The 26,374-nt window shown below is 49.5% G+C and overlaps 22 protein-coding genes across 22 annotated transcripts; 10 read left to right on the forward strand and 12 right to left on the reverse strand.

Annotated features, from left to right (window-relative positions):
- Nucleotides 1–58: 58 nt before the first annotated feature.
- On the forward strand, nucleotides 59–1,078 carry OGAPHI_004740 (uncharacterized protein; the record flags this gene model as incomplete). Its single annotated transcript, XM_046205851.1, has 1 exon — nucleotides 59–1,078. The coding sequence occupies one exon, from the start codon at nucleotides 59–61 to the stop codon at nucleotides 1,076–1,078; it is 1,020 nt and encodes a 339-aa protein (XP_046060306.1).
- Nucleotides 1,079–1,133: 55 nt separating this feature from the next.
- On the reverse strand, nucleotides 1,134–2,258 carry OGAPHI_004741 (uncharacterized protein; the record flags this gene model as incomplete). The annotated part of the gene is made up of 1 exon (XM_046205852.1): nucleotides 1,134–2,258. The coding sequence occupies one exon, from the start codon at nucleotides 2,256–2,258 to the stop codon at nucleotides 1,134–1,136; it is 1,125 nt and encodes a 374-aa protein (XP_046060307.1).
- Nucleotides 2,259–2,303: 45 nt separating this feature from the next.
- On the reverse strand, nucleotides 2,304–4,901 carry OGAPHI_004742 (uncharacterized protein; the record flags this gene model as incomplete). Its single annotated transcript, XM_046205853.1, has 4 exons — nucleotides 2,304–2,722; nucleotides 3,108–3,298; nucleotides 3,820–4,551; nucleotides 4,699–4,901. The coding sequence occupies 4 exons, from the start codon at nucleotides 4,899–4,901 to the stop codon at nucleotides 2,304–2,306; spliced, it is 1,545 nt and encodes a 514-aa protein (XP_046060308.1).
- On the forward strand, nucleotides 2,428–5,607 carry OGAPHI_004743 (uncharacterized protein; the record flags this gene model as incomplete). Its single annotated transcript, XM_046205854.1, has 1 exon — nucleotides 2,428–5,607. The coding sequence occupies one exon, from the start codon at nucleotides 2,428–2,430 to the stop codon at nucleotides 5,605–5,607; it is 3,180 nt and encodes a 1,059-aa protein (XP_046060309.1).
- An 87-nt stretch (nucleotides 5,608–5,694) lies between these two features.
- Nucleotides 5,695–8,208, forward strand: OGAPHI_004744 (uncharacterized protein; the record flags this gene model as incomplete). The annotated part of the gene is made up of 1 exon (XM_046205855.1): nucleotides 5,695–8,208. One exon carries the CDS (start codon nucleotides 5,695–5,697, stop codon nucleotides 8,206–8,208), a length of 2,514 nt encoding a protein of 837 aa, XP_046060310.1.
- Nucleotides 6,231–7,251, reverse strand: OGAPHI_004745 (uncharacterized protein; the record flags this gene model as incomplete). The annotated part of the gene is made up of 2 exons (XM_046205856.1): nucleotides 6,231–6,842; nucleotides 7,213–7,251. 2 exons carry the CDS (start codon nucleotides 7,249–7,251, stop codon nucleotides 6,231–6,233), a joined length of 651 nt encoding a protein of 216 aa, XP_046060311.1.
- A 47-nt stretch (nucleotides 8,209–8,255) lies between the features above and the next one.
- OGAPHI_004746 (uncharacterized protein) lies at nucleotides 8,256–11,090 on the reverse strand (the record flags this gene model as incomplete). Its single annotated transcript, XM_046205857.1, has 1 exon — nucleotides 8,256–11,090. The coding sequence occupies one exon, from the start codon at nucleotides 11,088–11,090 to the stop codon at nucleotides 8,256–8,258; it is 2,835 nt and encodes a 944-aa protein (XP_046060312.1).
- On the forward strand, nucleotides 8,974–9,732 carry OGAPHI_004747 (uncharacterized protein; the record flags this gene model as incomplete). The annotated part of the gene is made up of 2 exons (XM_046205858.1): nucleotides 8,974–9,278; nucleotides 9,366–9,732. 2 exons carry the CDS (start codon nucleotides 8,974–8,976, stop codon nucleotides 9,730–9,732), a joined length of 672 nt encoding a protein of 223 aa, XP_046060313.1.
- Nucleotides 11,091–11,828: 738 nt separating the features above from the next.
- Nucleotides 11,829–12,719, reverse strand: OGAPHI_004748 (uncharacterized protein; the record flags this gene model as incomplete). The annotated part of the gene is made up of 1 exon (XM_046205860.1): nucleotides 11,829–12,719. The coding sequence occupies one exon, from the start codon at nucleotides 12,717–12,719 to the stop codon at nucleotides 11,829–11,831; it is 891 nt and encodes a 296-aa protein (XP_046060314.1).
- A 273-nt stretch (nucleotides 12,720–12,992) lies between these two features.
- Nucleotides 12,993–14,000, reverse strand: OGAPHI_004749 (uncharacterized protein; the record flags this gene model as incomplete). The annotated part of the gene is made up of 1 exon (XM_046205861.1): nucleotides 12,993–14,000. One exon carries the CDS (start codon nucleotides 13,998–14,000, stop codon nucleotides 12,993–12,995), a length of 1,008 nt encoding a protein of 335 aa, XP_046060315.1.
- OGAPHI_004750 (uncharacterized protein) lies at nucleotides 13,012–14,174 on the forward strand (the record flags this gene model as incomplete). The annotated part of the gene is made up of 2 exons (XM_046205862.1): nucleotides 13,012–13,022; nucleotides 13,103–14,174. The coding sequence occupies 2 exons, from the start codon at nucleotides 13,012–13,014 to the stop codon at nucleotides 14,172–14,174; spliced, it is 1,083 nt and encodes a 360-aa protein (XP_046060316.1).
- Nucleotides 14,175–14,473: 299 nt separating this feature from the next.
- On the reverse strand, nucleotides 14,474–16,558 carry OGAPHI_004751 (uncharacterized protein; the record flags this gene model as incomplete). Its single annotated transcript, XM_046205863.1, has 1 exon — nucleotides 14,474–16,558. One exon carries the CDS (start codon nucleotides 16,556–16,558, stop codon nucleotides 14,474–14,476), a length of 2,085 nt encoding a protein of 694 aa, XP_046060317.1.
- Nucleotides 16,559–16,700: 142 nt separating this feature from the next.
- Nucleotides 16,701–18,248, reverse strand: OGAPHI_004752 (uncharacterized protein; the record flags this gene model as incomplete). The annotated part of the gene is made up of 1 exon (XM_046205864.1): nucleotides 16,701–18,248. One exon carries the CDS (start codon nucleotides 18,246–18,248, stop codon nucleotides 16,701–16,703), a length of 1,548 nt encoding a protein of 515 aa, XP_046060318.1.
- Nucleotides 18,249–18,913: 665 nt separating this feature from the next.
- Nucleotides 18,914–20,710, forward strand: OGAPHI_004753 (uncharacterized protein; the record flags this gene model as incomplete). The annotated part of the gene is made up of 1 exon (XM_046205865.1): nucleotides 18,914–20,710. The coding sequence occupies one exon, from the start codon at nucleotides 18,914–18,916 to the stop codon at nucleotides 20,708–20,710; it is 1,797 nt and encodes a 598-aa protein (XP_046060319.1).
- Nucleotides 19,643–20,232, reverse strand: OGAPHI_004754 (uncharacterized protein; the record flags this gene model as incomplete). Its single annotated transcript, XM_046205866.1, has 2 exons — nucleotides 19,643–19,928; nucleotides 20,108–20,232. The coding sequence occupies 2 exons, from the start codon at nucleotides 20,230–20,232 to the stop codon at nucleotides 19,643–19,645; spliced, it is 411 nt and encodes a 136-aa protein (XP_046060320.1).
- Nucleotides 20,711–20,733: 23 nt separating the features above from the next.
- OGAPHI_004755 (uncharacterized protein) lies at nucleotides 20,734–21,210 on the reverse strand (the record flags this gene model as incomplete). Its single annotated transcript, XM_046205867.1, has 1 exon — nucleotides 20,734–21,210. The coding sequence occupies one exon, from the start codon at nucleotides 21,208–21,210 to the stop codon at nucleotides 20,734–20,736; it is 477 nt and encodes a 158-aa protein (XP_046060321.1).
- Nucleotides 20,798–21,007, forward strand: OGAPHI_004756 (uncharacterized protein; the record flags this gene model as incomplete). Its single annotated transcript, XM_046205868.1, has 1 exon — nucleotides 20,798–21,007. One exon carries the CDS (start codon nucleotides 20,798–20,800, stop codon nucleotides 21,005–21,007), a length of 210 nt encoding a protein of 69 aa, XP_046060322.1.
- A 370-nt stretch (nucleotides 21,211–21,580) lies between the features above and the next one.
- Nucleotides 21,581–22,474, forward strand: OGAPHI_004757 (uncharacterized protein; the record flags this gene model as incomplete). The annotated part of the gene is made up of 1 exon (XM_046205869.1): nucleotides 21,581–22,474. One exon carries the CDS (start codon nucleotides 21,581–21,583, stop codon nucleotides 22,472–22,474), a length of 894 nt encoding a protein of 297 aa, XP_046060323.1.
- Nucleotides 22,088–23,241, reverse strand: OGAPHI_004758 (uncharacterized protein; the record flags this gene model as incomplete). Its single annotated transcript, XM_046205871.1, has 2 exons — nucleotides 22,088–22,494; nucleotides 23,073–23,241. 2 exons carry the CDS (start codon nucleotides 23,239–23,241, stop codon nucleotides 22,088–22,090), a joined length of 576 nt encoding a protein of 191 aa, XP_046060324.1.
- Nucleotides 22,594–23,649, forward strand: OGAPHI_004759 (uncharacterized protein; the record flags this gene model as incomplete). The annotated part of the gene is made up of 1 exon (XM_046205872.1): nucleotides 22,594–23,649. One exon carries the CDS (start codon nucleotides 22,594–22,596, stop codon nucleotides 23,647–23,649), a length of 1,056 nt encoding a protein of 351 aa, XP_046060325.1.
- Nucleotides 23,650–23,680: 31 nt separating this feature from the next.
- Nucleotides 23,681–24,436, reverse strand: OGAPHI_004760 (uncharacterized protein; the record flags this gene model as incomplete). Its single annotated transcript, XM_046205873.1, has 1 exon — nucleotides 23,681–24,436. One exon carries the CDS (start codon nucleotides 24,434–24,436, stop codon nucleotides 23,681–23,683), a length of 756 nt encoding a protein of 251 aa, XP_046060326.1.
- A 464-nt stretch (nucleotides 24,437–24,900) lies between these two features.
- OGAPHI_004761 (uncharacterized protein) lies at nucleotides 24,901–26,340 on the forward strand (the record flags this gene model as incomplete). Its single annotated transcript, XM_046205874.1, has 1 exon — nucleotides 24,901–26,340. The coding sequence occupies one exon, from the start codon at nucleotides 24,901–24,903 to the stop codon at nucleotides 26,338–26,340; it is 1,440 nt and encodes a 479-aa protein (XP_046060327.1).
- Between the last annotated feature and the right edge of the window lie 34 nt (nucleotides 26,341–26,374).

Genomic DNA, 26,374 nt, shown 5'->3' on the forward strand with positions numbered 1-26,374 from the left:
GCCCGGTATCATTTTTCTCCTGCAAGGAAAAAAAAACCTTTGTTCCCCTTTTTCCCCCATGACAGGACCCCTGACCTCTTTTCTTTACAGACTGAACCGAAGCTTGCGGGAACTAAGCGAGCTGCTCGTGGGCGTCACATTCGACCCGTACCGCGATATCGTGCTCATCACCGGAGGCTGCGGCGGCCTGGGCAGAGAGCTTGCCCTAACCTTCAGCAGGGCACACGCCCCAGTGGTGGTATTTGACCTCAACCTGCCGGACCCTGAAGAAGCCCTGCCAGGAGTCCATTACTATGAGTGCGACGTTAGCAACCGCAAAGACGTGCTGGACAAAAGCGCACAGGTCATAGACGAAGTGGGAACCATAACCATCCTCATCAATAACGCAGGTATCACCACAGGAAAAACAGTTTTAGACCTCAGTTTCGAGGAAATCGAGAAAACCATCGAAGTCAACCTGCTTTCAAGCTTTTATACAATCAAGGCGTTTCTGCCACACATGCTCAAGATCAAAAGAGGGTACATTGTCACGGTGGCTTCCACTTTGGGATACATGTCGCCAGCCAGACTCAGTGTGTACGGGGCTACCAAGTCGGGACTCATAGCGTTGCACGAGTCGCTCACCTACGAGCTGGGTCCTCCATCGTTCAACCTGACGGGAGTTAAAACTTTGCTTATTTGTCCAGGCCAGCTCAAAACAAGAATGTTTGAAGGTGTCAGAACCCCACACACCTTGTTGGCGCCAGAACTGGACCCCACCGACGTCTCGAAGGCGGTGTTCAACGCAATTGAGCTCGGTAAACGAGGAGAAATCAAGCTCCCGTTCTACGGTAACTTCCTGCCCATTTTCCGCGCTGCTCCCTGGCCAGTTGTCGAGATCGCCAGATACTTTTCCGGGATCGACGACAGCATGAAGAAGTTTGTGGGCAAGACAATTGCTATTAAGGAGTCATCCGAGTCTGTGCTCAGTAACGCACTGAACGAGACAGGCTCTATCATTTCGGGCATCCTGGGAGCCGTGTCCGCGCGGCCAGGAGACGTTGGGTCTATAAACGAGTTGGACATCGCAGCAGAGTAGCCGGCTCCCACCCAGTTCGATATCTCGGTGCACTATATTCATCTTATACACCAAATCATTTCTTCTTTGCACGTTTGCTCTTCTTCGAGTCCTGGACCACTGTACGTTTCTTGGTTTCCGCTTTCACTGACACTTTGAAGAACCCATCCAGTCTGCCTTGCACTCCTCCTCGAAGTCCCTTCTTGAGCTTGTCCACACCGTCCCTAATACGCTGCTCGTTGAACCCGTTTTCCTTGACCATGAACTCGATCAGGCCGTCCAAGTCTGGCTCGGACCATTTCAAGTCCACCTCGTCGCCGTCCAGCACGTCTGGCTTCAAAAACAGCTGACGAGCCTCGCTGTATGGCCAGTTCTCAGGCACCTTGTACTTGCACTTTGGATCGTTCTCGATGAACTCGACAATTTTCTCAATGGAGCCGTGTTCTTTAATTAATTTGAAAGCTGTGACGGGGCCGATTCCACGGATGGTTTCGCAATAGTCGCATCCAAGAAGAATACACAGGTCCACAAAGGTGTTGATGTCCATATCGAAGCCTTCCAAAACGGCAGAGATGCTAAACTCGTCGATTTTCAGTTTCTTTGACTCGGCAGCAGTGACGTTTCTGAGGAAATAGGGCGGCTGGTAGCACAAAGTGTCCATATCTTCCGACGCAGCGGCGTAAACCTTATTTTTGCGTGCCAGCTCGGCACATTGGGCCTCTGCCTCGCAAGGTGCTATCACGTACGGGATTCCCATCAATTTGAGCAGTTTCATGGCCTGTTCGTTCTGTTCTCTGGTGACTTTGACCTGTCGTTTCTCGAACCGCTGCAATTCCTCGACGGTTCCTGTCTCTTTCAGCTCCAGGGCCTTGGCCTCTGCCTCCTCTCGTCTCTTGAGCCGTTTCTCAAGCTCTCCTCCCTTCAAGACAGGAGGTTTACCGTCAAACACATAGCACGGCTTGATTCCGTTGTTCACCATCCGGATTGTACGGTAGAAGAAGCCCATAAGGTGCGACGTGGTGTCTCCGGCCTCGTTGGTGAGCTGATTTCCGTCCTGCTGTCGCACGGCAATGAGAAACTGGTACAGACACATGGACGCGTCGACGGCGATTTTGCGCCCAAACAGCGACTTCATCTCGCTCGATCTGATCGACTTTGGTGCGTTCTCCGCAACCAGCGCGTTGAGTCCCTTGATCCCCATTCGTGTTGAATCTTTCAAGAACGCGTTTGATGGCTAAAGAAATATTCACATCGACGCGACGGCGGCCCCGTCGTTTCTTCTCACTGGGAAATTTTTGCAGAACAGGTTTTCGTAACGAAAAACATTTCCCAGTTGGATCCCATTGCTAGCAATCTGTTCATCATCCACCATGTTTGGGAACTCCACGTCGACCACCAGTGGTTTTGGCGGGTTTGGGTCAAATAACAACTGGAACAATAACAATTCGTCTCCTTTTGGAACCAACGCTGTAAACAACAATGCTTCGTCTCCATTTGGTGCCAACAACACAAACACCGCTGCTGGAGGGCTTTTCGGGGCCTCTTCCAACACGGGCTCCGGATTGGGTGGGTTTGGTGCCAACACGGCCAATAATGCCTCCAACACCGGTTCGACCAGCACCGGTCTGTTTGGATCTGGATCCACCTTCAACAATAATAACTCGTCTTCGCCGTTTGGTCAGTCTGCCTTCAACAACAACTCGACCGGCGCCAGATCGACCTCGAACAGCATTTTCGGTGCGTCCGGCAACACTGGGTCTGCTTTTGGTGCTGCGAACAACACCTCGCCGTTTGGTCAACAGGCTTCTGCTCCAAGATTTGGGTCGGCCATTGGAGTTGCCAACGTCCAGAATAAGGGAACAGCCGCTCCTCCTTTCAAAGCGTTCACAGAGAAAGACCCAACCAACGGAACACAGTACTACGAGTCCATTTCTGCCATGCCTGAATACTCCAAGTTTTCCGCTGAGGAGCTGAGAGTCCAGGACTACATCGACGGCAGACGGTACGGCAATGCCTCAGGTTCCACAGGAACAGGTGCTTTTGGTGCCACGTCTGGGTTTGGATCGAATAACACCGGAAGTGCTTTTGGAAACACCAATTCTGGTGGATTGTTCGGTCAACAAAGCAACACTTCTGGAGGACTGTTTGGCCAGAACAACAACACAAGCACCTCGGGTGGTCTGTTTGGCCAGAACAAGCCTGCTGCTGGTGGACTTTTCGGAGCCACCAACACCAACAACGCTGCCAGCACTTCTGCATTTGGTTCAAACAACAATTCTGCATTTGGCTCGTCCTCGGCTCCTTTTGGCCAGACAAACAGCTCGCCGTTTGGCCAGCAGCCACAGCAACAACAGACGTCAGCGTTCGGTGCCACGAGCAGCTCGCCGTTCGGACAGCAAAACTCAAACTCGGGCGGCATTTTTGGATCGACAAATAATCAAAACAGCTCACCGTTTGGACAGCAAAACAACACTTCTGCGTTCGGCTCAAATACCCAGACAGGAGGCGGGCTGTTTGGAAACACCAACAACACGGCAACAACCCAACCCAGCGCATTTGGTAGTTCTGGTGCTTCCAACACCGGTGGCTTTTTCGGCTCCAACAACGCCAGCAAGCCTGCTTTTGGTGGAGGATTTGGTGCCACTGCCAACAACAACACAACTGGTGCTTTCGGCGCTTCTAACAACACTTCAGGTGGACTGTTTGGAAACAATAATAATCAGCAGCAGTCCGGTGGTTTGTTTGGAAGCAACAACAACAACCAGCAACAGTCGGGTGGTCTCTTTGGACAGGCAAACAAGCCAGCTGCTTCTGGATTCTCCTTTGGTGGAGGTGCCACTAATAACACACAGTCTGGCGGCCTGTTTGGTAACAACAATGCCAACACCAACACTTCTGGTGGTTTATTTGGAAACAATGCCAACAACCAGCAATCTGGTGGACTGTTTGGTAACAAGAGCACTACACCTGCCCCAGGAGGATTGTTCGGAAACAACAACGCTAACACCAACACCGGATCTACTGGAGGATTTGGCTTTGGTGCTAATAACAACAACAGCACTGCCACTTCTGGTGGACTGTTTGGAAACAAGCCTGCTGCTCCAGCTGCCACCACGGGCTTTGGTGCTACCAACAATTCTGGCGGACTATTTGGCAACAAGCCGGCTACCGGAACCACTGGCGGTGGATTGTTTGGAAATAACACCAACAACACAGCCACCTCCGGTGGCCTCTTTGGAAACAAACCAGCAGGATCAACCACAGGAGGTTTGTTTGGTAACAACGCTTCTACCAACAACACTTCTGGCGGCTTGTTTGGCAACAAGCCTGCTGCCACTACTGGTGGACTGTTTGGAAACAACCAATCCTCCACCACCGGCTCTGGAGGACTATTTGGCAACAACCAATCGACGGGAACTACAGGTGGATTATTTGGAAATAACGCCAACCAGCAACAAAACGGTTTTGGCAACAACCAGCAGCAACAGCAACAGCTGGCGGCCTCTGATCCATATGGAACCAATCCGCTCTTTTCTTCGGTTGGAACCAACACGGCTCCAATTGTTCAGCAGCCAGCTGTTCCATTGGCAGTGCCTGTTAAGCCTGTGGTGAAGAAACAGCCTTCGATCACCTCTGCGTACAAGCTGAATCCGCGGCCGCTATTCTCTGCAAACGACCTGTTGGCAGCCAAGCCAGGCAGCCTTGTTTCTGCGTCTTCTCCTTCCAGCGCAGGATCCGTGCACTCGCCGAAATCCGCTACACAGACTCTTATTGAGGACTCTGAGGACTCTGTGAACGGGTCCAAGTCCGAGAAGCTGCTTCCTTCTGCCACCGACGACGCCATTTTGTCGAGCTACATTTTCGCTCCGTCCAGAAACGTCACCAAACTGATCATCGACAAATCAAGCCAGGAAGACGAGTACGAAGGCCTCAAGACCTCGAACCTTCTCACACCTAAACGCCAGATCACCATGAAAACCCCAATGAACCCCCTGACCCCAAAACCGTACGTCTCGCCAAGCAAGCTTGCTTTGGAGAACACGGCTGTGCAGACCGTTCAGAAGGAGGCCACCTCCACTCCGGAGTCGAAGCCAGAACCTGTTTCTGAGAAAACCGAGTGGGCCGACGACTACTGGATCTCGCCGTCCGCGAAGGAGCTCGAGGCCCTGACGCCTGTGCAGCTCAAGGCGGTGGACAAGTTCAAGGTTGGACGTACTGGCTATGGATCCATAGAGTTTCTAAAACCGGTGGACCTGACGGCTGTGCTGATCGCCAAGATCCCGGAAATCATCATTTTCGACAAACAGTCGTGTGTGATCTACCCAGACCTCAACCAAAGACCTCCTATCGGCGAGGGCTTCAATGTTCCTGCGCTGGTGTCTCTCGAGAGCTGTTTCCCGCTATCCAAGGACACCAAAAAGCCGATCACCGACCCGCACCATCCGATCGTCAAGAAACACATCAGACGGCTGCAGATGATCCCAAACACCGAGTTCGTGGCGTACGACTCCATCTCGGGCACCTGGCAGTTCAAGCTCCAGCACGTCTAGCTTTCCTTTCTCGCGGTGTGAGGTGTGTATAATTAGTGTACGCGAGTGGAAAAAAAATATAAACAAATAGATAAACAAAGATCAATCATGTCTGAGCAGCCGGCCGACAAGGAGAACGTTGCTCCGCGGCAGTTTCCGTACAAAGTGCGCAAACCCAATCGGCGCCACACGCTGCTTCCTGTTGCTCCACGGAGCATATTGAAGACGAGCTTGGACGAAAACCAGACAATAGCTATCATCCCTAAGAACAAGACCAAGAAGCGGCGGGTTTCCTTTGCTACGGATGTCGATGTGCGCAGTATTATCCATAGAACGTACGAGAAGGACGGGTATGCAGAGCCGAGCGGGTTTCGTCCGCGGAGACGAGACTCGTTACAGTTGCAACCAAGAAGGTTCTCGTTGGTGGGGCATAGTCAGAGTCCGCAGATTGTTGACGACGAGGCGGACGATTTCTCGCAGGTGGTTCAGAAAGTTTCTGCGAGTAGCGTGGAGGAGGATAATTTGAGTCAGCCAATGGAAATGTCTGTGGAGTTGAACCAGGAGGTTCGTCAGATGGTTCGGGAGAACTACGGGTATGAGACGTTGGAGCAGCCTGATGTTCCCGACCTGGCTGCTACGTTTAGTCAGATTGACGAGGAAGATACCATGGAATTCACACAGCCGGTGCCGAAACAGACGGTCGAACCAGAGGAGGAGATCGAGAACTCGCAGCCAATGGAGTTTACGCAGCCGATCAGAGCAGCCGACCCGGTGGACGAGTCGATGGAGCTCACACAGCCAGTGAAAAGAGATGAGGAGGCAGACACAGGAATGGAGTTTACCCAGCCGATTCGCCAGGAAGTTAGAGCTCCTGTTAAGGCATTTTCTGTTCCAGAACCTGACTCGCAGGAACAGATGGAGTTCACGCAGCCGATCCGCGAGTTTGTCAAGCCATTCTCGCCCACAGTCGAGGCTACTCCGCCACGCCAAACGAAAACAGCAAATTCAACGCCGGGATCGAGCGCACGCTCGCAGAAAATACGCACAGACGAGTACGGCTCGCCGCAGAGTGCGTCCAAGAACTCTGTGCTGGAGTTCACCGGACTCTCGAAGCCAAAAGATATTGTTGAGAGTTTGAAACAGTTGGAAGAGGAGGAAGAAGAACACAAAGAGGCCAACACTTCTGTTGACACGAGCGCAGTTGACGAGTCAATAATAATTGCAGAGAAAGTGCCTTTGGCCGAGGTCACGATGGACTCGGAAAACGACGATGACGAAGCAAACTACGACGACGAGGACGATGATTATGTGCATGTGACGCTTCCGCAGTTCTTGAACCAAGTGCAGGTCCAGTTTTACGACCATATTGGTCCTTCTGAACGGGAACTCACGGTCACCAGTGAAGGATCTGGGTCTCAGGGTCTTCACAAGTATGTGGATGCCGTGACAGAGTTCCCGAACTTTGACTATTTCTACCATCTAATTGCACAGCGCAAGTCGGGCATTGATCGCTCGCAGAAAACCATCAAGGACTTCACCGAAGGTGTGGTGAACAACAACCCAACGTCGGTGCGGGAGTTCTACGAAAGCAACGACGAGGTGCAGAAAGACCTTAAAGTCAACTACCAGGCGCTGGCGAGCTTGGCACGGAGTATTGCCGAGCATGGGAACTTGGTGTTTATGACGAGCTCGTTGGAAGGACTGCTTAAATCGTATGAGAACCGCAAGATGTCTGTGAACTCGCAGTTTGCGGACATGGAGGACATTCGCGAAGCGTTCAGCGAGGAGCACCAGAAATGCGTTAAACGGAGAGCCGAGTTGAGCAAGACGCTTGCTCTGTTGCAGGATAAACAGAAGAACCTGGCGAATGTGGATACGAACCGGCTGGAGGAGCTGAAGGTCCAGCTGGAAGCTGCGCAGGCACGCAATGCTGCATTGAAGGAGCGGAAAGAGGTGCTGGACCGTGAGATCTCGGAGGAAGGTGCTAATCTGAAAGTGGTTTCATCGACCCTGCTTGAAACCACTGAGGAGGACCGCAAGTTGAAGGAAGAGCTGGCTGCAATCAGACTGCCGTCAGAGACAGAGCTGGAACGGCTTCATCAGCAGTTTTCCAGCATTCAGCAGTCAGTCGGACTGAAACTGGTAAACTTGACGGACACAAGACTTGAACTACAGCTTGGCAACGAGTTTGAAATTGGAATCGATCTCTCTACGGGAAACAGAACGGTTGCTCTGCGGTCGTCCAACAGCGAGTTTTCCGGGCTTCACAAGAAGTACGTGTCTACACTGGAAGCCATGACAGGCTCATCGTTGAGAGAGTATCTTTCGCTGGTGACGGAGTCGTACCGACAGTTCAGTGTTCTGGTCAAGGAGCTCAAGATTGTGAGTCTTTACTACCAGTTCCGCCAATTTGAGGACCGATTTGCGTTCACGGTTGCAAAGGCGGACAAGTACAGTTTGGAGGTGAACTTTGCTGTGGACCAGGTGCTCAGTTTCACGAGCCCCGTCAAGATCCACACGCAGCTGGTGCGGCTGTGCAACGAGGACGTGACAGAGAGCGCCATTCTCAACGGAGTTACTAACTGTGCTAATCTGGGTCTGTTCCAACGGATGGTGATCTAGCGCATAGAAGTGAATCGATGTTTATACCAACATGGAATATATAATGCTCATTTGCTGTTGAGGTCGATTCCGCCAATCTCGGGAATCAACTGGTGGTGTTCGGTTTGCGGGTCTGCAGGGACGAGGTTCAAAGGAACGTCGTGGATGGTGTCTGAAAACGCAAGGCCGGCAAAGCTTGTGGACCGTGGCTGTGCTGGTCTGGATCTGTTTGCGCCGAACGAAAGCGTGAGCTCTGCCGAGTTGTCGGAGTCGGAGTCTGACTCGGACTCGGACTCCTGCTGAGCCGACGCGGTGGCCAGCCGTTTGCCGTACAGATGGTGACGAGGGGCAGCAACAGGGGCAGCAACAGGCCGACTGGCCACAGACTCGTCGGCAGACGAATTTTCGGACTCGTTGTTGAACACCACCTTGCGCGAGTTGCGGCGCGGTCTTTCGCGCGCGGCCTGGGCCAGAGTGCCTGCTGGGTTCCGCCTGCTGCTGGTGGACTCGTGCGTGACGGCCGGAGAAATTGAGTCCATGTCTGGCCGCAGCGACTCGGGCACGGAAATGGCCGAGTCCAGCGTGTGCAGAGGAACTCCTATTGGGGGAGCTCTGGTAGCCACGGGCGACGTGCGCGGCTGTGCGCCCAGCGTGCCGCCCGACGTGTTTCTGCTGCCGAGGGTGGTTGGCATCCGTTGCGACGGGATCCCCGTGTATATGGAGGTCTCGTACGCGGAGGCAGCAGAGCTGTCATAGAAGCTGTCGAGGGAAGCAAAGCTGGGCACCATGGGCAAGGAGGTCTTGTTGCCAGACAGTGGCTCGGGCTTCTCTTCGAGCTCGAAGCTGCGCGATGTGTTGATCGACTCGGACTCGCTTGCGTCGGAGGTGAGAGTGAGCTCGCTCTCTGTGATTGGCACGTTCGACGAGTCCGGGTTGCTTCTGGTGTTGATGATCTCTGACAGCTGCGACATGGCAGACGAGCCGCGGTGGTTGGGCATTATGAGCGAGTCTGCGTCCACGTTGTGTTTTGTTTCCGACTCTGTTGTGCCAGACTCGATTGACAGCGCGATCGAGTTGCGCGTCCCCCTTTGGTAGTCGCTCATGCGCGTCACGAGCTTGGGCGGCGACATGGAGATCGTCTGGATCAGCGGCGACGAGAGCGAGTTGCTGTTCTTCAGCGCACCGCGCGGGAAACCCGGTGACTCGGACAGCAGGTACGAGGGGTCTGTTTGGCTGGAGGACGAGTTCGACGACGAGTCCGACTCGGACGGCGTCATCAGGCCCTTGAGCGATTGCACGTATAGCGATTGCTTTGGTTTTGGCGAGGCCAGGCCGGTCAGCCTGAACACGTCCGAGATCTTCTTGCGGATCCGGTTGCCAATCCCCACCACGGCCTCGTCCACCTCCTTGGTGCTGACGGCGATCTTCATCTCGTTGTTCCAGTTGGACACGTACTTTCTGGTCTGTGCTCGCGACAGACCTTCCAGGAAGAACGGGTGCTCTTTGATCTGGGCGATCTCGATCCGGTGGTCGGGGTTTTTTTGAAGCAAACGGTCTAGCAGGTCCGTCACCTGCGCAAGGTCATAGTCGGGAATTGGTGGCGAGCACTTCCATTGCGAAGTGTCTGGAAAACTGAGCGGTTTAGTGTTTATGTTGTCAAATAGTGCAAATTCGGTCTCGCCGTTGAAAGGAAGACACCCAAAGATGAGGCAGTAAAGCGTCACGCCCAGTGCCCAGATATCGATCTTGTAGGTAACTTTGTCGCACGAACCGTTGGTGTTGCAGAGCTCGGGCGCAAGAAAAGCCGGGGTGCCGGCCGTCTTGGCCAGTTCGAGCTCGTTGTTGCCGTCCAGACTGGCAGCAAAGGAAACTCCAAAGTCCGAGATCTTGACCACGTAGTCTTTGGAAACCAGCAGATTCGACGGCTTGATGTCTCTGTGGATGATTCCCTGGTTGTGCAGGTACTCCAGTCCGCTGACAACGTCTCTGAACACGTTTTTCGCTTCCGAAAGCGAAAGCAGCGGCTCTGGCCGACAATCTGTCTCGTCGTCGTCCTTCTGCCATTGGATCTCGCCTTTCTCAAGGTACTCCAGCACCATGTAGATCTTGCGAGAGCTCTCTGCGTCCAGCACCTCGAGCAGCTTGACAACGTGCGGATGCGAGCACTTCTTCATGATCGCGATCTCGCGGCGGATCTTATCTTCCTGGGACGAGCCGGGCCTCGTGAGCCGGCCAAGCTTGGGCTTGGACGCCCTGTCGACAATCTTAATGGCAACGAGCTCGTTTGTATGCAAATCTTTGGCCAACTTGACCTTTCCATGCTGGCCGCTACCGAGATCTTTGAGGATCTCGTACGTGTTGAGGATCCGCTTGCGCGTGATCGGGTCGTACTCGACCTTGACATAGTTTGTTTCCTTGACCTGTGGCAGGGGCGACGGCGTGTCCTCGAGCCTGTCGAGCTCTTCCAGTCGCAACGAGCTGCGCCGGGCCCTGTTGAGAAAAGCCAGATTGTCCTTTGACGGACTCAGGGGCAGGTTAGTGTTCTTCTTGTGGCCGTGCAGGGTCTCGATGAGCTTACCGAGCGACGCAGTGGAGCTGCTGCGCGAGCAGCTGAGCGAGTCGGTGGGGTATTGCGCACTGTGTAGATTTGCCATGGACATGGAGAAGTAGTCCCCCACTTTCTGCGCAGCGTCCGAGAACCGCTGGAACGAAGGGGGTCTGCTCAGACTCGGTCTGTTCTTGTCGACTCCCGTGCCTGTCTCGACGATGCGCGGGGAGTCAAGGGCCTTGGAAACAGACTTGCCCGTGTCTGGCTTGTTTGCCGTTGGGGGGTCTGCGGACGCCTTGTCCTGGATAATCTGGAGCCCTGCCCCGATTTTCGGTGACTTGGGGTGTACGGACATGGATAATGGCCTAATTTAAGGGAATTTGCCGACTGTTTTATGGTCTTGTGCTGGAACAAATGAAACGGAATTGGGTTCAGGGGGACGCACAAGCCACTGACAAACGGGTATTTATTGGGTGCTGATGTACGGCTAACTGTGGCTGTGATACTGAGGCCCCGAAATCCTTTGAAACAGCGCTTATTTCTAACCAGCAGCGATGGGAGGTCCTCAATACTGCGTTTCGTGGTTTTTACTAAAAATGTTAAACAAAAAAAATGACTAACTTGCTTTGGCAAAGCTGCTTAGTTTGCGGCGAGATTAGGAGAATAGGCCGTGGTGGTAAACTGGCCGGGAGTGTATCTACAATAGACATCTCACCAGTAAAGCCTTGGTGAGCGCCGTATCGCGTAGATGTGGCCCTGTGTGCTGGTATAGCCTACCAAAAATGTAAAAAAATATCGTCAGCTACAGGATTCGAACCTGTGAGTGCATAGCACAAAAGATTTCAAGTCTTTCTCCTTAACCGCTCGGACAAACTGACGATTCTCGGAATTTTGTGGGCAGCAGTTCAGATGGGGTGTGTGTGCAGAACAAATCAAGGTCTGAAGACGATAGCAGCGGTGTAGTTGGAGAAGTTGGTCAACAGCAGTGGGTGTTTTCACATCATAGACCCGCCACCCACAAATGAGACCCATTTTAGCCCCCACATTTAATTTTCCACAAATCTTAATTCCGCGGTTATCTATTCACAGGTACTTACTCCAAAACAGCATACATATTGCCCGCGTTGTCAAAAGCGTACTTGCGGTCCTTGCGGTTGTCCCGGTAAGGCTTGCCGTATCTGAATCCGACCTGGCCAACCTTGACATCGGTGAATTTGAATGCTGTTGTGTCTCCTTGGTGCATTGGAGCAACAAACGTCTTTTGGATTCTTGTCTGTCTTCTCTTGTTGAGCGCGTCTTCGCCCTCCTCGGTGACCTTTCTCAACGTCTCAGCAGCGGGCTCGAGCCCAAACTCCTTGGCCGCGTCAACAGGACCAAACGGCTCGGACTCGGCAATGGTGACAAACCTCGAATGCAGCGTCTCTGACGGAATCGGGATCTCGGTCAGGTTCTCGCCGTGCTCCTGCGGGTCGTACAGCGGGAACGCCTTGTTCATCACGGACGCAAACGTGGCCAAGTCGGGCGTCTTCTTGCCGCTGGCCTCAAACTGTTTCTCGATCTCGTTCAGTTTCAAAATGGCCTCCACTCTGGGGATCTTCATCTTGTACTTGACGGCAACAGCCAGCAGAGACTTGCCGCTCTCGACGTCCGCCACAATCTCCTGTTTCATGTCTTTGCTAACAAGAGTGTTGGTGACGGTGAATCTGTTGAGACTGAACGGCCGCAAAACGGCCTTTGGGTCCTTCGAAACACGATGTGCCTGCGGCCCTTCGCTCAACTTGACGCCCGACCGGCTCGCAGGACCGTCCAAATAGTTTGTGCTGTTGTTCTGTTTCAAATACGCCAGTCTGTTGTCGAAATACTGGCCCTTGTAGTTCTTTTCGCCCAGAAACTCGTTCATCAACTTCCGGAACACTGTCTGTTTTTTACCCTTTCTCGACGGCGGAATGTATCCCTTGGACGTGTACGGTGGGTACGCAAGCATACGGCGGTACCGCACCTGCGAAACACGCACCACCTGGAACTGCTGTGGCTGGGGCTTGACAGAGAACATTACAGAGTGAACAAACAAGGAAATTTTTTCAACTCTTTGGATATATTTTAAAAAACCCTACACCTTAAAAAGATTCCCAAATAAATGTTCATATACTATTTTTTTGTAATTATTTATACCAATGCAGTTGTCTTTCGAAACCAAAAGCCAACAATACCCTTAAATGCAAAACGATGATGAAGTGAAAATAAAGTTACAAGGAGCTTAACATTTGACAAGGTCAATGACGTCCAAGTAAACTTCCTCACACTGGTCTCCGATGTTCTCGTCGTACAAGTTGTAGAAAGAGCCGGACAAACATTGGTGGAAAACAGTGTTGTTACCAATAGCGAGTCTTCCTTCGTCGGTGATGGACCATCCAGCAGCGTAGATGGCACCGGCCTGAGGAGGAGGACCGTCGAATTGGAACTGTCTGTTGGCAACAATGGATCCGACTCTTCCCTTGACGTCTCTGAGAATGGTGGAGTTCAAGGTCATGGCCAGGGCGTTCTCGTTGTAGCAGGAAACGGAGTTGACTGGGTTCGAGGCGTCGGTCTGGGCAGCAGCCTCGGCGGAGTTGGTAGCAGTGGCTTGCACTTGGCCGTCAGAGATCTGGGAAGCACCGCTGGCCTTTGGAGTGGCGGTGGTGGCTTGGATCTGGCCGTCGCCGATCTGAGTAACAACACCAGAGGTGTGGGTGGTGGTGTCGGCTTGGATTTGTCCGTCACCGATTTGGGTGACAACACCGGCAGAGGTGGTGGCGGTGGTAGCCTGGATTTGACCGTCACCGATCTGGGTCACGACTGGGGCCTCAGTGGCAGTGGTGGCCTGGATTTGACCGTCACCAATTTGAGTCACAACGGCAGCGGAGGTGGCGGTGGTAGCCTGAATTTGGCCGTCACCGATTTGAGTGACAACGGCAGCGGAGGTGGCGGTGGTGGCTTGAATCTGACCGTCGCCAATTTGAGTGACAACGGCAGCAGCAGAAGAAGCAGTGGCAGTGGTAGCTTGGATTTGACCGTCACCAATCTGGGTGACAACGTCTCTCTTCATCTTCTTTCCCTCGGCAGTCACTGGGTTGATAGCAATACCAAAAGTGTAGCTGTAGTCAGTGACAGTTCCGGCCAAAGAACCGGTTGGAGTCAAGGTGGTCCATGGGTCGGATGGGACGTAGGCAGCCAAACCGTTGACAGCCAAACCAAGGGAACCGAGAAGCGAAAGTCTGTTTTGCATTATATTTATTGTTTATTGATTGTGATTAGAATTGATTTGAACAGATCTGAGAATTTAGTCGGGGAAGACACGGTCCTTATATACTTGCTCGTAGATCCGAGCAAATCAATAGAAATAGCCAATTTCAGTCTAAATTTACCCCGATCGGGATGGCTGGTTTTTAGACAGTATTGATTACTGCCGAGCTAAATTTAATTACCTGCATAATTGAGATCACAATTTACTTGATACGGGAAAAGGTAAATAGGTCAGACACGATTAATTTCCCACTTTGGGAAATTTAAGTTTTCTTTCTTTGTGGTTCCTAGATTTAAAAATAGATCCTCGCGTCGTGCCAGTACCACACTACGAACTTTGCTGCTATAATCAAGCCCCCCTGAGATTTCGGGTGCATCAGATGCACGCGCGTGCCTCGAGACCAGCCATGATTGGCGCATGGAACATGCTGTTTAAGGCAATACACAAACAACTACTTACAATTTTGACAGGGTCTTGCTCGACCTCTCGAAGCATTCTCTCTCCGCCACACTAGGTCGCTGCATGTCTCGCTCAAATGATGTAGAATACGAGGCTTTGGTCAACGCGGGATTGTTTAAGTTCTTCACAACCCCATAGTAATGCTCGTAGATGTCTCCATTGTAAGACCCCAACGTGGAATTGATGAAGAAGTCACTCATCTTGAAAGAGTCGCTCAGCCCAATCACATATGGCCGGACCTCTTTGCAAATCTTACCGAGTTGCTCAAGTAGTGTCTTGTACACCTCTGCACTGACGATCCCGAACCGCAGGAAATGCGAGCCGAACGCCTCAACATTTGACAGAGCAAAAATTTGTGCCAACATAAACAAAGGCTTGTCAATAGATCCATTGTTCTCGTTCAAAGTGTTGAGTCTTTGTATCCACTTGTCCAAGATAAACCGTGCTGCATACATCTTGGAAAGAGTAAGTTTCTCGGAAGCTATTGCGTCCCAATCCCCTGTCTTTTCAACAGTTTGCGCGCAATCTGCCGCCATTCTGTAAATGAGCAGGTTCATGGCACCCAATAATTTGTCCAGCTGCTGGACGCTTTGTTTATTCAAACCACCTTGGCTTTTTAAGGCGTCGGCTAAGAATTCATAACCCGCCCTGGGCCGATTTCCCGATTTGTTAAATTTCATAACTTTTTGGATAGTTATACGACCACTGTTTTGCGCGAGAATGTTGTTGTCACCTTCCCACGTACACTGAACAGCATGGTCCACATACCCTTTGGCAAATCCGCTATACGCGGAATATGCATGCCCACCGCAGGACTGACGACATTCCTCAATCAGCTCCAAGCATTTCCATGTACAGGTCGACTTGAGCGAAGCAGAGTCCCCAAACAGTTCCTTGAGCGCCGCAATAGCATCTTGCAGTTGCGCGAAGTCGCCCGAAGCAACGCCTTCGTCCAGCTTCTCCAAAGTCTGTTTGTACGATTGCTGAATCACGTGCGAAGCAATGGCCATTCCGTACGTCCAGCTCAAATATGGCAGCAGCCGCTTCTGGTGCAACGGGTAGTTGATCAGCTGGTTCTCTGTGGTGGAGCCCTTATTTGCAAACTGCTTCCGCCCGACAGAGTATCTCAGAGCAATCGTGATGAACCGCTCACTTGTGCGGAACGAGTCGGTGACCATGGTAACACGGCCGCCCAGCAAAGCACCATAGGCCAGTTGAGCAAGTGGAGGGTCTACAACTTCCCCCTCGTCTGTGATCGTGGTGTACTTGGACAACATGAACTCTCTTGGAATCTCCACGTTGCTGAACTGGATCCATCCGTTGTCGATTCCGTCTCTTCCCATCTTGGCCCCAATATCTCCCAGACTGACGCCCGGGTGTAGCTCGTGTCTCGTGTCACGTAGCGGAACAACAAACGTCTTGACTCCGTAATCCTTTCCGTCCACAATCAGTCGAGCAAAACAAACTGTGTGGGTGGCCGAATGGGCTGCCCCACCAATCCACCATTTGGTTGCCCCCACATGTGGCGTGTTGATGAAGATTGAGTCCGACTCCTTGTTGTAGGTAGCTGTCGTTTCCAAAGCAGCCACGTTGGACCCGTGTGCCATCTCTGTCATCGCAAAACACCCATACACCCCGTTCATGCGGATGGCTCCTCGTTCCTCGGCCCAATACTTGAACTGGGCCTCTGTTCCGTTTCCTCGAACCGCTCCAAGGAACAGGCCCAAGTGGACACCAATACGTGTTCCGAGCTGCGGATCGACCACTGCAATCAAGTTCAGCCGGTTCTGGAACCGGGCGTAGTTGGGAGCATCTATCTCCATGTACTGGGCCATCCGCATAATTTTGCGCGCGGTGGCCTCGCGGTGCTCGTTCTTGGACATCTCGTAGTAGGAAGGCCCCGCTGTCAAAATCGGGTCCCTCTCCAGTTGTTGCATAAGTCTCAGCGTCTCAAGGGCCTCGGGTTCGGAACCTTCGAGAAATGCGTGCATCTTGTTGATATCAAAGTCGGTCTTGAGTCTCTCCGACCAAATAAGGTCGGCCGGATTCGGCTCTTTGGTTCCTGGCATTGTACAGCTCATTTCTATGATTAAATTAGCGGTGGCCAACTACACACCTCTTTATAGGTCTCCATACATACCCCACAGAAAAATCACATGCAAGCAATAGTCGTGATCTTCTGCTACCCCCCACACTGGAAAAACTTCTTTTTCCTGCACAGCCCTAGTTTTTAGTTTCTTTCTGGGCCTGTTTTTTTCTTTCAATCTTTTCCAGAGCCTTAAGACGGAGTGGAGCTCCAAAGTGTATCAGGAACACACAATTCATGAACCCAAACAGCAAGACAAAACAGCTGATTGTACTTGTCCAGCCGATCCCGATGTTGTTGATCTGAACCAGACAAGTAGCGGAAGCGACACATCCACCCACGATGTATCGGGCAAAGTAGTTCGACGCAATAGCGTCTCCTTTCAGCGATGGGAGACAGTCCACACAGTAAGAGTTCATGGAAGGGAATGCAATAGTTTGACCAATAGCGTAGCAGAACATCGATATGATCGGCAACGCCATTCCTCCCTTACGTTTTTCCAACGACCAGCCGTACACAAGCATGGAAGCAGGCATAAGAAATCCAATGGACCACAAGATGCTCCGCAGTCGGTCCTCGGAGACTCTTTCGCCGTCGCGCTTGATTATCCATTTCTTCACCATATGATCTGCGTACCGGCCGCCCAGTGGTCCTCCCAGAACCAATCCGACTCCGGGAGCAAGATAGAAAAGAGAACCTAGCACCGGGCTATTAAGATTGAATCGAGGGTTGATCACGTGTCTAATTGGAGTCAGTAGCCCGTAGAAACTGAACAGAATGGACGTACTCATGATCCCGGCCAGGATCAGGTTGAGGTACTTGAACGCCCAGATGACCCGGAACGGATTGTAGCTCACAAACACAAATCTTTTCCCAGTTTTTTTGCGAATTTCTTGAGCCACCACAACTCTGCTGGTTTCCTTTAAAAAGAAGATTATAAGTAGCAAGTCCAAAGCACCCAAACCTGTAACTGCCCAGAAAATTACTCTCCAATTGGTGTAAGTGATGATGATTCCACCCAAAACCGGGCCAATAGTTGGTCCAAGTTGTGTTCCTAGCAACACCCAGCTCATTGCCCGACCACGTTCTTTAGGAACCTTGATGTCTCCCACGATGGATCCACCAACACTGAAGCAGCATGTTCCAAAAAATGCGTTCAAAGCTCTAAAAATGAAGAACATGGCCAAATTCTGCGAAACGGCTGTAAGAATAGAAGTAATTGTGTAGCCACCTGCACTCAGTATCATGATCGGCTTCTTTCCGTAAATCGAAGCCAACGGAGAAAGCATCATCGGAGAGATGCCCATGAACACATTATACACAGCGTTGGAAACGTTGATTGTTTGGGAAGTTGATCTTAGCGAGCTTGCAACTTCTGGGATTGCAGGTGCAAAAGCTAAATTCGATATCGGTGATAAAAAACAGGTGAATGCCACGATAGAAACAAAGATCCGTTTCTGACCGTTAGTGAATCTATCGTAAAACGGATCGTTGTCCGCTAAGGGAGGAAGAGTCAAAGTCTTTGTGAGCTCTTTGCTCAAGTTAAGTCGATCGTCTGGCTGCCCATCTTGTTCCTGGTTGGTGAAAACAGCGTCTGGATGGTCAACATCTGCTGCTGAGTCCAATGATACGTTCGACCCAACGTCGTCGAGGTCAGGGTACTTTGCCCGATCAGAGTCATCCATTAAGGAAATTATTTGTGCGCGATTTGTAACTTATATAATTTTCCTGTAGCGAAATTAGGAACATTTACAAGGAGTACATTTGAAGAGAGTTCGTGATCAAAAATGGCACTGGATCATCAAATGTTGTCGTCTATGACGAATCAAAAGTGCCCGTGATTAGTCTTGATCATGGATTTGCAGCCGTCAACGTAAAAACCCGGAGCACACCAAAATGCGGTTGGATTCCGCAAAAACTCAAGTGCTACCGTCCAAATTTTCGTTTGCCCGATCGTGCGGGAAAAGATAATCTCCGACATCGTAGCGTCGATCGACGCGACGATACCCAGTAAATGCGGAAAAACGGTCGTCAATTACCGCAGCATTATTTTTATTGTCTCCCCTCATTTTTTTCTTATTTAGATGGAATTCCTTCAGCCATACCTTGAAGCGAACATCGATTTCCAGGGTCAAAAGACTGCAGAAAAAGCTTACTTAAGTATCCTTACAGCTGGAACTTTTCTTAGTCTGCTCATTGGGTTTTTTGCACAAGATCTAAAGCTTACAATTTACGTGTTTGCTGCCTCAATCGTTGTTACTGTGCTCGTGGTTACCCCTCCATATTCTTTTTACAGAAAACATCCAATCACTTGGCTTTCGCCGCAAAAGGTTAACGTTTCTTATTAGAGATGTCATTGTTTCTTGGGTTCGATTTATCAACACAGCAGTTGAAGGTGATTTCTATCCATTCAGATCTATCTCACCATAAAACTTACCGGGTGGAGTTCGACACTGAACTTTCTGAATATGGAATACGGAAAGGTGTCTTTTCGAATGACGAAACCGGAGAGATCAATGCTCCGGTTGAGATGTGGGTCGAGGCTTTAGAGATGTGTTTCGATAAGATGAAGAAAGACGACTTTCCATTTTCCGACGTCAAGGCTATGAGCGGATCTTGTCAACAACACGGATCTGTTTATTGGTCATATGAGGCGCCGGAGTTGCTGAAGTCTTTGTCTGCTGACAAGCCATTGGCCAAACAGTTAGCTCCAAATGCGTTCACTTTCCAGATGTCGCCAAATTGGCAAGATCATTCGACCGGTCCTGAATTGAAAATTTTCGAGGAATCAGTGGGTGGCGGTGACGAGTTGGCTCGGATCACAGGCTCCAGAGCCCATTATCGGTTTACTGGACCTCAGATTAGAAAACTGGCCAGCAGAATCGACCCGAAGAAGTACCATGAAACTTATCGGATTTCATTGGTTTCGAGTTTTTTGAGCTCTTTATTGTGTTGCAAGATCACCAATATTGAAGAAAGTGATGGTTGTGGAATGAATATCTACGATATTCAAAAGTCCCAATATGACGATGGATTATTGGCCGTCACTGCTGGTGTTCATCCTAAAATAGACCAATGCTCAGAATCCGAAACCAAAGCCGGTATTCAAGAGTTGAAAGACAAGCTGGGTCCTTTGGATCCTGTTGGACACAAAAGCATTGGAACCATTGGACACTACTTTGTGTCCAAGTATGGCTTTTCCGAATCTTGTAAAGTCTATTCTTTTACTGGAGACAACCTTGCCACCATCCTTGCATTGCCATTGGGAGCTAACGATACGTTGATTTCCATGGGTACTTCCACCACGGCATTGCTGGTCACTAGCACTTACAAGACGTCTGAAAACTACCATATTTTCAAGCATCCTACTTTGAAAGACCATTACATGGGAATGCTTTGTTACTGTAACGGAGCATTGGCTAGAGAAATCGTTCGTGACAAATTGAATGAAAAGTATAAGGAACCCAAGAACTCTTGGGACAAGTTCAACTCTCTTCTTGACAAGTCTGTTCCCTTGAACGGGAAATTCGAGCTTGGTATCTACTTCCCACTCGGAGAGATCATTCCAAATGCAAAACCATGCGAGCGTCGTTTCCGTTTTGATGTCGACAAAAAGGAGTTATTAGAAGTTGAGCCATGGTCCATCGAGGAAGATGTTAACAGCATCATCGAGTCTCAAGCTTTGTCTTGTAGATTGAGAATGGGTCCGTTGTTGGCTTCTACTTCTAAACAGCAACTGGTTGACAAATATGGAGTTCTTTCCAAGCTGGAGAAATACGGTGAGATTCAAGCAGACGGAAAACCACAATCACAGGATGCCTTGCTGTGCAGACCAAAAAAGGTTTTCTATGTTGGCGGATCTTCCAAGAATCCCTCGATCGTCGCGAAGTACTGCGATATTCTGGGTCCTACAGAAGATAACTACAAGATCGACATCAGTGATGCATGTGCTTTGGGAGGATGCTTCAAATCCCTGTGGTCGTTCGGAAGCGAATCCGGAGAGATCAAAGACGACTACATGAAATGGTTATCTGCCAGTTTTGACTGGAACGAAGGAACAGAGAAACTGGGTCCAGGAAACCATTGGGACGAATATGCGGACGGAGTTGGAATCATCAGTTCAGCAGAGAAAAAATTGGAATCTTAAACTGTCATATATATACAACCAAATCAAGTTAAAGTAGTTGGCTTGCGGTTACCTCTCTTTGTCTTATAATCCTTGATTGCGCCTTGAATGGCATCTTCTGCCAGCATAGAGCAATGGAGTTTCACTGGTGGCAAAGATAATTCTTTGGCAATCATTGTGTTCTTAATTTTTGCTGCCTCTTCAATAGTCATACCTTTGACTAGTTCGGTGGCGAAAGAAGAGGAAGCGATAGCAGATCCACATCCAAAAGTCTTGAACTTCACATCTTCAATAACTCCGGTTTCATCATTGACCTGAATTTGTAATCTCATCACATCTCCGCACGCTGGAGCGCCAACGAGCCCTGTTCCGACGTTCGTCAAAGACTTATCCATAGTACCCACATTTCTTGGGTTCTGATAATGATCGATGACTTTCGGATGATAAAGACGCCTGCTAGAAACGTTTGCTAGAGCAACTCTCGAGCGCAGAGATTGTCTGATAATATTGCGGGAAAACATTGTGAGAGAAAGTAAGAGAAATTATTAATTTTTATATCAATTTGGTCATTGAAAAAGCCGAAGGGGCAAAACGGGTTTATCACGGAGCTAAGAGAAAACCTTACATTAGTTACCCGGCGTTTATATACATATGACTCGATAGCAGCAGCGCACAGTAAGAGTGGAGGTCCAAAGTGGGTGGAAATGTGGCTACGCGAATTTTACGAACAAATAGTTGGCGCTTGGGTGTTGTCCATGGTAACGGAAAGTAAACGCGAATTAATTTGCAACACCCAAATGTATTTGCGCGATTTGCTCAGAAAGCGGTTTCCCGATAATTTTTCAACATATAACAGTAGGGGAAAAAGTAATCTAATTTCTTGTTAGTAATATGTCTGATCAACGGCCTCTTCCGTTTGTTTACCAGTTTTTAGCTGGTGCAGTTGCTGGTGTCTCTGAGATTCTTGTTATGTACCCACTGGATGTGGTCAAGACAAGAATTCAGCTCCAAGTTGGAGGTGGGGGAAAAGGAGAGTACACAGGTATCATTGATTGCTTGACCAAGATCGTTAAGAACGAGGGTCCTTCTAGATTGTACCGTGGTATCAGCGCTCCTATTTTGATGGAGGCTCCAAAGAGAGCAACCAAATTTGCTGCCAACGACGAGTGGGGGAAAGTTTATAAACGTGCTTTTGGTGTTACCGAGATGACTCAGCCACTGGCTGTTTTGACTGGTGCTACTGCTGGTGCCACTGAGTCGTTTGTTGTTGTTCCATTCGAACTGGTCAAAATTAGATTGCAGGACAAGACGTCTAAGTACACTGGTATGGGAGAAGTTGTGAAGCACATTGTTAAGGAGGAAGGTCCTTTGGCTTTGTACAATGGTTTGGAGGCTACTCTATGGAGACACATTGTCTGGAATGCAGGTTATTTCGGTGTCATTTTCCAAGTTAGATCTCTGCTGCCAAAGGCTGAAACCCCAACCCAGAAGACTGTTAACGATTTGATCTCTGGTGCCATTGGAGGAACTGTTGGTACTTTGTTCAACACCCCATTCGATGTTGTCAAGTCCCGTATTCAAAACACTCCAAAGGTTGAGGGTGTTGCTAGAAAATACAACTGGACCTTCCCATCTCTTGCCCTTATCATGAAGGAAGAAGGTTTCAGTGCTTTGTATAAAGGATTCCTGCCAAAGGTTTTGAGACTCGGACCAGGAGGAGGTATTCTGCTTGTGGTTTTCACCAACACCATGGATTTCTTCCGCAAAGTTTATTACAAGGACTAATTTTTTAATAGACGTACTTACTGGATTCAGTAAAAGATTTTCCCCGTGGGGATTGCATTTAACACGAGATGAATGTTACTTGTTCTTTTTTTTTTCACCTGCTTTATATTTTACTTCCAATGAACAATCCTTCTATCGTTTTAAAAAAGATTGGCGAAATTGTCTTAGAAGACAGACCAGTTCCTGAGCTTAAGGATCCAGACTACGTTAAGATTGCGATCAAGAAGACAGGGCTCTGTGGATCGGATGTCCACTTCTACGAGCATGGCTGCGTTGGATCGTTTGTTGTCAAGGAGCCAATGGTTTTGGGTCATGAATCTTCCGGTGTGATTGTCGAGGTTGGATCCAATGTCAAAACTTTGAAGGTTGGAGATAAGGTTGCTTGTGAGCCGGGTATCCCATCCAGATTCTCGTACGAGTACAAGAGTGGTAACTACAACTTGTGCCCGGAGATGAAATTTGCAGCTACTCCGCCAAATGACGGAACTTTGTGCAGATACTACTTGTTGCCCGAGGATTTCTGTGTTAAGCTTCCAGATCACATTGATCTAGAAGAGGGTGCTTTGGTCGAGCCATTGTCTGTGGCCACCCATGCTACTCGTCTTGCAAAATTGACCGTTGGTGACAGATTGGTTGTTTTTGGTGCTGGTCCTATCGGCTTGCTGTGTGCCGGTGTTGGTAAAGCGTTTGGTGCTTCCAAGATCTGTATCATCGATATTGTTGAGGATAAGCTTGAGTTCGCCCTTACTAACGGTCTGGCAACTCATTCGTTCAACTCCAAGGGCAAGTCAGTTGACGAGATCTTGGAGTACATTGAGAAGATTTGGGATGGTGAACGTCCAACAGTCACCATGGATGCTACCGGAAACCAGTACTGTATTGCTAACTGTATCAAATTGCTAGCGAAGAAGGGTAGACACATCCAGGTCGGAATGGGCAAGGACACCCTTGATGGGTTCCCAATGGGTATTGTTGCCGAGAGAGAGTTGCTGGTCACTGGTGTTTTCCGGTACACTGTCGACGATTACAAGATTGCTGTTGATTTGATTGCCTCTGGCAAGATCAGTGTTAAACCGTTGATCACCCACAGATTCAAATTCGAGGACGCTGCCAAGGCCTACGACTTCAGCAAGGAAGGTAAGTCGATCAAGATCATGATCTCTGGTCCTGAGTGATATTAATTTCAGCTCTATATACAGTTTGAATTTAGTTATTTGCGGACTTTTCAGCTTCTTTCTTCTTCTGAGCTTCGGCCATGATTTGCTCGTGCGATTCGTCATGAGTAGCTTTGAAAAAGGTGTAATGCAAAACGATGTCCTCAACGTTTCTCATGGACGGGTCCTGGGAGAACTCCGGATCAATGAAGAAGAACAACGGCATGTCGACTTCTTCTCCGGCGTTGAGTCTCTGTTCCTCGAAACAGAAACACTGGATCTTATTGAAGTATGGTGCAATATGATCTGGGGTAACACTATAGGTAGCCATACCGGTAATGTCTTTGGACGAAACGTTCTTTGCCTTGTAGAAAGCCAAGGCGGTCTCACCGGGAACGAGATACACTTCACGTTGCTGCGGAACAAATTTCCATGGTAACTTCCGTGATGTTTCGGCGGTGAATGAAACTCTTATTTTTTTATCAGTGTCCACGGGGACCAATTTATCAGGGGTGAACTTGGAGCTGTCTGTCATTGGAGTTCCTCCCCATCCTGTCTTCTGACAAACCACCCGGTATAACGGAACGGATGCGAACGATAGGGTCATAAATACAAGAAATAGAGAAACGGAGTAATTCGTTGCCGTTTGTCGTCTGATTTTGTTTTTGGCGTTGTAATATTCTTCACGCAAAGTCCGATACTCCTCCATGGACAGTCTCGGGAGCTCTTTCTTTGGTTTTGAAGCTTCATTCAGCACACGTGCTGACCGTGACAGCCACCGCACGCCATTTCTCTGCAATTTAAACATTGGCCAAAAAAATTACTTTGGCTCTAGTTGAAAAATCAAAGGGCTTTGACTTTAATTTATCAGTGGGTCTTTGCACCGGCACGATTAATTATGTTCATTTCCGATATAGTGTAACGGCTATCATGGTCCGCTTTCACCGGGCAGACCCGGGTTCGACTCCCGGTATCGGAATATTATTTTTTTTTTCATCGTTATTAAAATTAGATTTTTTTTCCTCTCAACCAGATTGACTAAGCATCGTGTCGATCGGCTTTTACTTTTGACCTAAGCCGCTCTATTTTCTGTTCGGTTTTGCACCTATAAATCGTTCATTTTGCGTGCTTCATCGACCAGTTGACTTATATTTTTCAGCCGGTACCTCAAAGCCTATGCGAAAAGCGGTCAACCAGCTCCTTCCGCTAAAGAGTTCGCGTATACTGGGAGCTCCTCTCCAGTCCAAGTCGGTGGTGAGGGATTTCTACATTATGTTGGACAACCCTCACAAATTGTACCGTCCGGGAGAGGAGCTTTCTGGCCAAGTGATACTCATTTTAAAGAAGAATGTGGTGGGCTTGAAAATCAGTCTTTCGTTGGAAGGCTGTATAAAGATAACATCAACCTCTCCACTTCGATCTGATAAAAAACAGAATCTATTTGATCACAACATTGTTCTATACGGAGACGCAGAAGATTCCGCGTTGACTTTGGGCGAACACAGATTTCCGTTCATCATCAAACTTCCTAAGCGAAATGTGCATACCAGTATATCTTTTGAAAAAGGAGAGATAAAATACATGTTAAAGTGCACCATAATCGAGAGCGACTCTGCAGATGGGATACTGGCATCTTGCGAGAAACTGTTCAGCATAGTCAAGCCGATTAACCTGATGTTACTACCGGAACCACAGCCAAAAGTGTTGAATTTTAAAACCGTCAAGCACGGACTCTATAAAACACTTTCGTCTGTGTCGTCGGCGTCCTCTTTGAACTCGGCTAATTCAATTGACGATAACTCCAACAACAGAGTACAAGTTAAGATGAACATCTCGTCAATGGGCTATCTCCGAGGCGATTCCGTCAATGTTAGACTCAGTCTCAAATGCTACAAGAAAATCGCCAATACGCAGGGAATCATCGTGACGTTGATCCGGATCTGTCGATTGGATCTGGGACAAGGTTACGAAATTCAATCGTACCGCAAAGACTTGAGTCAATCGATTGTTCCGCTGATTATGGATCCTTCTACCTTGACTTGCGAGACATCGACGAGTCTCAAAGTTCCGGTGGATTGCTTTCCTACAATCACCACCAACCTGGTGAGCTTCCAGTACTACGTGGAGGTTCTAGTGAACCTATCAAATTCCAAGATCCAAGCCCCTTCGGACCACAAGTTCGTGGACGACGAAATTATCCACACCGACACCTCGAGCAATATCTATAACGTTGACCGCCTCAAAAGGACAAAGAACGTTCTTACACTCAACTCTGAGATCATTATTGGTACAGAACGCAGGGTCAGTTCGAGGTTGCGGAAGAAGGCCGAGAGGTCGGCGTCTGCCCCGCAAACTCCATGCACCTCGATCGACTCACCTCTTTCCACTCAGGACTCTACTCCGCCAGCTCCGACGCCAACTTTACAGTACACAACCATTCCAGAATCTTCTTCGACGCTTACAGAAAAAGAGCTTCTGCGGCTACGTGAGCAGGCACTGTTGCCAAGCGAACCCCCACAGGAGCTCATCGAGCAGATAGAGCAAACAGAACTGGCAGAGGATGATTACGACCATCCTCCACCAGAACTGCCCCCATTCCCCACACCAGCTCCGTCCGACGTTAACGCCATGCACAATATACTGAACGATGATACTGAATACGCCGCGGTCCCGGTCTACTCGGGCCCCCAAGATCGTTCACCTCCCCGATGATCTAAACCGCTTTCTACTTTTATAAATTGAATCA

Source organism: Ogataea philodendri (genome assembly GCF_020536065.1).
Source record: "Ogataea philodendri strain CBS6075 chromosome Unknown scaffold15, whole genome shotgun sequence".
NCBI lineage: Eukaryota > Fungi > Ascomycota > Pichiomycetes > Pichiales > Pichiaceae > Ogataea > Ogataea philodendri.